This window comes from Perca flavescens, chromosome 20 (genome assembly GCF_004354835.1).
Source record: "Perca flavescens isolate YP-PL-M2 chromosome 20, PFLA_1.0, whole genome shotgun sequence".
Lineage (NCBI taxonomy): Eukaryota > Metazoa > Chordata > Actinopteri > Perciformes > Percidae > Perca > Perca flavescens.
In genome coordinates, this window is record NC_041350.1 from 647501 (window position 1) to 655000 (window position 7500).

General features: G+C 45.6%; 1 protein-coding gene across 1 annotated transcript in view; it reads left to right on the forward strand.

Annotated features, from left to right (window-relative positions):
* baz1a (bromodomain adjacent to zinc finger domain, 1A) overlaps positions 1–7500 on the forward strand; it is a 43524-nt gene that overhangs the window by 10872 nt on the left and 25152 nt on the right. The window contains exons 9-10 of the mRNA XM_028565676.1: positions 3533–3628; positions 6152–6290. Coding sequence (XP_028421477.1) covers positions 3533–3628; positions 6152–6290 — 235 coding nt within the window. The remainder of the gene's footprint in view (positions 1–3532; positions 3629–6151; positions 6291–7500) is intronic.

Sequence of the window (7500 nt, forward strand, 5' to 3'; positions counted from 1 at the left end):
ACCATTAATATCACCTCACCATTAATATCACCATTAATATCTTAATTATCACCTCACCATTAATATCATTAATATCACCATTAATATCACCTCACCATTAATATCACCTCATTAATATCCTCACCATTAATATCACCTCACCATTAATATCACCTCACCATTAATATCACCTCACCATTAATATCACCTCACCATTAATATCCCTCACCATTAATATCACCTCACCATTAATATCACCCTCACCATTAATATCACCTCGCCATTAATATCACCTCACCATTAATATCACCTCACCATTAATATCACCTCGCCATTAATATCACCATTAATATCACCTCGCCATTAATATCACCTCACCATTAATATCACCTCACCATTAATATCACCATTAATATCACCTCGCCATTAATATCACCTCACCATTAATATCACCTCGCCATTAATATCACCTCACCATTAATATCACCATTAATATCACCTCACCATTAATATCACCTCACCATTAATATCACCATTAATATCACCTCGCCATTAATATCACCTCGCCATTAATATCACCTCACCATTAATATCACCATTAATATCACCTCACCATTAATATCACCTCGCCATTAATATCACCTCACCATTAATATCATCTCACCAGTTGTTAGTTGTGATGGTTAAGGTTATGGTAAGGGTTAAGGTTAGGCATTTAGTTGTGATGGTTAAGGTGAGGGTAAGGGTTAAGGTTAGGCATTTAGTTGTGATGGTTAAGGTTATGGTAAGGGTTAAGGTTAGGCATTTAGTTGTGATGGTTAAGGTGAGGGTAAGGGTTAAGGTTAGACATTTAGTTGTGATGGTTAAGGTTATGGTAAGGGTTAAGGTTAGGCATTTAGTTGTGATGGTTAAGGTGAGGGTAAGGGTTAAGGTTAGGCATTTAGTTGTGATGGTTAAGGTGAGGGTAAGGGTTAAGGTTAGGCATTTAGTTGTGATGGTTAAGGTGAGGGTAAGGGTTAAGGTTAGGCATTTAGTTGTGATGGTTAAGGTGAGGGTAAGGGTTAAGGTTAGACATTTAGTTGTGATGGTTAAGGTGAGGGTAAGGGTTAAGGTTAGGCATTTAGTTGTGATGGTTAAGGTGAGGGTAAGGGTTAAGGTTAGACATTTAGTTGTGATGGTTAAGGTGAGGGTAAGGGTTAAGGTTAGGCATTTAGTTGTGATGGTTAAGGTTATGGTAAGGGTTAAGGTTAGGCATTTAGTTGTGATGGTTAAGGTGAGGGTAAGGGTTAAGGTTAGACATTTAGTTGTGATGGTTAAGGTTATGGTAAGGGTTAAGGTTAGGCATTTAGTTGTGATGGTTAAGGTGAGGGTAAGGGTTAAGGTTAGGCATTTAGTTGTGATGGTTAAGGTGAGGGTAAGGGTTAAGGTTAGGCATTTAGTTGTGATGGTTAAGGTGAGGGTAAGGGTTAAGGTTAGGCATTTAGTTGTGATGGTTAAGGTGAGGGTAAGGGTTAAGGTTAGGCATTTAGTTGTGATGGTTAAGGTGAGGTTAAGGGTTAAGGTTAGGCATTTAGTTGTGATGGTTAAGGTGAGGGTAAGGGTTAAGGTTAGGCATTTAGTTGTGATGGTTAAGGTTAGGTTAAGGGTTAAGGTTAGACATTTAGTTGTGATGGTTAAGGTTAGGGTAAGGGTTAAGGTTAGGCATTTAGTTGTGATGGTTAAGGTGAGGGTAAGGGTAAGGTTAGGCATTTAGTTGTGATGGTTAAGGTTAGGTTAAGGGTTAAGGTTAGACATTTAGTTGTGATGGTTAAGGTTAGGGTAAGGGTTAAGGTTAGGCATTTAGTTGTGATGTTGAGGTTGGTTAAGGGTTGAGTTAGACATTTAGTTGTGATGGTTAAGGTTATGGTTAGACATTTAGTTGGCATTTGATGGTTATGGTTATGGTAAGGGTTAAGGTTAGGCATTTAGTTGTGATGGTTAAGGTGAGGGCATTTAATGGGGTTAAGGTTAGACATTTAGTTGTGATGGTTAAGGTTATGGTAAGGGTTAAGGTTAGGCATTTAGTTGTGATGGTTAAGGTGAGGGTAAGGGTTAAGGTTAGACATTTAGTTGTGATGGTTAAGGTTATGGTAAGGGTTAAGGTTAGGCATTTAGTTGTGATGGTTAAGGTGAGGGTAAGGGTTAAGGTTAGGCATTTAGTTGTGATGGTTAAGGTGAGGGTAAGGGTTAAGGTTAGGCATTTAGTTGTGATGGTTAAGGTGAGGGTAAGGGTTAAGGTTAGGCATTTAGTTGTGATGGTTAAGGTGAGGGTAAGGGTTAAGGTTAGGCATTTAGTTGTGATGGTTAAGGTGAGGGTAAGGGTTAAGGTTAGGCATTTAGTTGTGATGGTTAAGGTTAGGGTAAGGGTTAAGGTTAGGCATTTAGTTGTGATGGTTAAGGTTATGGTAAGGGTTAAGGTTAGGCATTTAGTTGTGATGGTTAAGGTTATGGTAAGGGTTAAGGTTAGGCATTTAGTTGTGATGGTTAAGGTTATGGTAAGGGTTAAGGTTAGGCATTTAGTTGTGATGGTTAAGGTTAGGGTAAGGGTTAAGGTTAGGCATTTAGTTGTGATGGTTAAGGTTATGGTAAGGGTTAAGGTTAGGCATTTAGTTGTGATGGTTAAGGTTAGGGTAAGAGGCTAGGGAATGCATTATGTCAATGATGGGTCCCCACAAAGATAGTAAAACAAAGTATGCAGAGAGGACAGATAAGCTTGCGCTTAAGCGTTGAGACGCTTTTGGATCTTAAATTTGGCACCAAAAGATTAATAATTTTTCGATACTCATAGAATTTTTTTTTTCCGGTGCCATAAAAGTATTGACGTTCGGTGCCCAGCCCTAGTAACGAGTGACAGAAATATGTCAGTTTGGCCGGCTCTAACGCAGTATTTCTCAAATGGGGGTACGTGTACCCCAAGGGGTACTTTGGAGGACTGCAGGGGGTACGCGAGCGCGTTTTTGACGCGGTTTTTAAAGTATTTGTCGCTTTTTGTCACTATCTTCGACCTGTTCTCGCCTGCTTACCTTCCTTTTTTCTACGGTCTTCTTTCTTTCTCCAAGGTTGTCGAAGTTTTTGTCGCTTTTAAAAAAAACTATTTTGCCTTTTTCAAGGTTTTTGTCACTTTTCACGTTTTTGTCGCAGTTTTTAAGTTTTTGATACTATTTTCCACCTATTCTTCTTGCCGTACTTCCTTCTTTCTACCGACTTTTTCCAAGTTTTTACGTTTAAAAAAAAAAAAGTTTGTTTCCTTTTTTCATCAGCATTTTAAATGTTTTTCAGTTACATGGCTGTTTGGTAAATCTCTCACTGGTCAGGGGGTACTTGGCTTTTAAGTGTTTTTAAACACAATTCAAATGGGGTACATTATTGAAATAAGTTTGAGAGCCACTGCTCTAATGTATGGATATCATATCCACATACCATTCTGGATATTAAACTCTAAACTGTGGATATCGTAACATGAAACAAGTGTTGTTACTTACAGATAATGAGATGTTTTTAATGTGACGTACAGGAACGAGAGAAGCTGAAGGAGGAGAAGAAGAAATACGCCGAGCGACTGAAGCTGTGGAGCAAACCAAGAGAAGACATGGAGTGTGAAGACCTGAAGGTCAGTGAACGCACCACAGAAAGGAGACCTGACGTGTAGTTACAGCGAGCAGTCTGTATGTTATAAGGCAGCTACGCACCGAGCCGATAATCTGCTGTCTGACAGTCTGGTGTGTGTAGTGGTCTGTGTGTTATAATGTAGTAAAAAGTTTTAAAGAGCCCATATTACTGCTCATTTTCAGGTTCATAATTGTATTTTAAGGTTGTACCAGAATAGGTTTACATGGTTTCATTATCAAAAAACACCATATTTTAGTTGTACTGCACATTGCTGCAGCTCCTCTTTTCACCCTGTGTTCAGGTCTCTGTTTCAGCTACAGAGTGAGACCTCTCTTCTTCTGTACTATCTTTGATTAAACTCGCACATGCTCAGTAGCTCAGATCGTAGATCATGTCAGCTAGCTCCATAGACAGTAAAATAAAGGCTTCTTCTAAACCAGGGAGCACATGGAAGGAGTTCTTCTGGAGATTATGGTGAACTTGTGTGTGTTGTAGCAGTGCTTTGCCATTGAGAACGAGCTAGCATGCTAACGCTTGCGATTAGCCACCTCGTTTTGGCTAGTGCCGTAGAAAGCCGAGCCGATTTTGACCAGCTCACCGGGAGACTGAAGGCAGGACACATTCAGAAACCAGATCTCACTCTGAACACCATGGATGGGTTTTATTCAAAGTGTGTATGCGTGTGGAAGCACCAGAGACACAAAAAATAACCAGAAATAGTTTTTTTATTTTTTTTATAATATGGGCACTTTAAACCCTAAGGACTCCTGCACACCGGCTGCGTGGCGTGAGCGTGGCTTTCTGTTGCGTGGCGCTGCTAGCCTTGTTTGTACATTACGTTACATGTCATTTAGCTGAGCCTTTCATCCAAAAAGACTTAAAGCTGCTATATATATATGTCAGAGGTTGCTCGCCTCTGGAGCAGCTAGAGGTTGATGCCCCGTTTACACGTACATGGCTATTTAAATAAACGGAGACATTTCCCTTCGTTTACACGCAAACCGAGAATCCTCCTCTCAAAACGAGTCTTTCTAAAACCTGCGGCCAGAGTGGAGATTTTGGAAAACTTTGCGTGCTCGTAAACTGAGACAAACGGAGGTTTAGGCAGCCGAGAGAGAGAGAGAGAGAGGAAGTGAGTCGTTGCTGCTGTTGCTATTTTCGGGATTCTGATTGGCTAACGTGGGCTCGTTACACCGCCACCTACAGGTCTCGTTACACCTACAGGTCTCGTTACACCGCCACCACCTACAGGTCTCGTTACACCTCCACCTACAGGTCTCGTTACACCGCCGCCACCTACAGGTCTCGTTACACCTCCACCTACAGGTCTCGTTACACCGCCGCCACCTACAGGTCTTGTTACACCTCCACCTACAGGTCTCGTTACACCGCCACCTACAGGTCCGCCGCCACCTACAGGTCTACAGGTCTCGTTACACCTCCACCTACAGGTCTCGTTACACCGCCACCACCTACAGGTCTCGTTACACCTCCACCTACAGGTCTCGTTACACCGCCACCACCTACAGGTCTCGTTACACCGCCACCACCTACAGGTCTTGTTACACCGCCACCACCTACAGGTCTTGTTACACCTCCACCTACAGGTCTTGTTACACCGCCACCACCTACAGGTCTCGTTACACCTCCACCTACAGGTCTTGTTACACCTCCACCTACAGGTCTCGTTACACCGCCGCCACCTACAGGTCTCGTTACACCTCCACCTACAGGTCTCGTTACACCTACAGGTCTCGTTACACCTCCACCTACAGGTCTTGTTACACCGCCACCACCTACAGGTCTCGTTACACCGCCACCACCTACAGGTCTCGTTACACCTCCACCTACAGGTCTCGTTACACCTCCACCTACAGGTCTCGTTACACCGCCGCCACCTACAGGTCTCTTTACACCTCCACCTACAGGTCTCGTTACACCTACAGGTCTCGTTACACCTCCACCTACAGGTCTCGTTACACCGCCACCACCTACAGGTCTCGTTACACCGCCACCACCTACAGGTCTCGTTACACCGCCACCACCTACAGGTCTCGTTACACCGCCACCTACAGGTCTTGTTACACCGCCACCACCTACAGGTCTCGTTACACCTACAGGTCTCGTTACACCGCCACCACCTACAGGTCTCGTTACACCGCCACCACCTACAGGTCTCGTTACACCGCCACCTACAGGTCTTGTTACACCGCCACCACCTACAGGTCTCGTTACACCGCCACCACCTACAGGTCTCGTTACACCGCCACCACCTACAGGTCTCGTTACACCACCACCACCACCTACAGGTCTCGTTACACCGCCGCCACCTACAGGTCTCGTTACACCGCCGCCACCTACAGGTCTCGTTACACCGCCGCCACCTACAGGTCTCCGTACACAGCAAAGACGACGTCGGCAGTATCGACGGCAAAATAGGCTCCAGAATATTTCAACAATACTGAAAGGCATAATATGTGTCCTGTTAAGATGATGTGTAATGGCTGTCCCCCCTCTGAACCAGGACCTGCCCAGTCCGGTCCCGGTGCGGACTCGTCTCCCGGCCGAGCTGTTCGGTGAAGCTCTGATGGTTCTGGAGTTCCTGAAGGCGTTCGGAGAAGTCTTCGACCTGAAGGACGAGTTCCCCGACGGAGTCTCTCTGGGTCAGAACACACAACTAGACCAGGACCCAGCCTTCTCTCTCTCACAACTAGACCAGGACCCAGCCTTCTCTCTCTCTCACACAACTAGACCAGGACCCAGCCTTCTCTCTCTCTCACAACTAGACCAGGACCCAGCCTTCTCTCTCTCTCTCACAACTAGACCAGGACCCAGCCTTCTCTCTCTCTCACAACTAGACCAGGACCCAGCCTTCTCTCTCACACAACTAGACCAGGACCCAGCCTTCTCTCTCTCACAACTAGACCAGGACCCAGCCTTCTCTCTCTCTCTCTCTCTCTCTCACAACTAGACCAGGACCCAGCCTTCTCTCTCTCTCACAACTAGACCAGGACCCAGCCTTCTCTCTCTCACACAACTAGACCAGGACCCAGCCTTCTCTCTCTCACACACAACTAGACCAGGACCCAGCCTTCTCTCTCTCTCTCACAACTAGACCAGGACCCAGCCTTCTCTCTCTCACAACTAGACCAGGACCCAGCCTTCTCTCTCTCACAACTAGACCAGGACCCAGCCTTCTCTCTCTCTCACAACTAGACCAGGACCCAGCCTTCTCTCTCTCTCACAACTAGACCAGGACCCAGCCTTCTCTCTCTCTCTCTCACAACTAGACCAGGACCCAGCCTTCTCTCTCTCTCACAACTAGACCAGGACCCAGCCTTCTCTCTTTCACAACTAGACCAGGACCCAGCCTTCTCTCTCACACAACTAGACCAGGACCCAGCCTTCTCTCTCTCTCTCTCTCTCACAACTAGACCAGGACCCAGCCTTCTCTCTCTCTCACAACTAGACCAGGACCCAGCCTTTTCTCTCTCACAACTAGACCAGGAACCAGCCTTCTCTCTCTCACACAACTAGACCAGGACCCAGCCTTCTCTCTCTCACACACAACTAGACCAGGACCCAGCCTTCTCTCTCTCACAACTAGACCAGGACCCAGCCTTCTCTCTCTCTCACACAACTAGACCAGGACCCAGCCTTCTCTCTCTCTCACAACTAGACCAGGACCCAGCCTTCTCTCTCTCTCACAACTAGACCAGGACCCAGCCTTCTCTCTCTCACACAACTAGACCAGGACCCAGCCTTCTCTCTCTCACAACTAGACCAGGACCCAGCCTTCTCTCTCACACAACTAGACCAGGACCCAGCCTTCTCTCACACACAACTAGACCAGGACCCAGCCTTCTCTCTCTC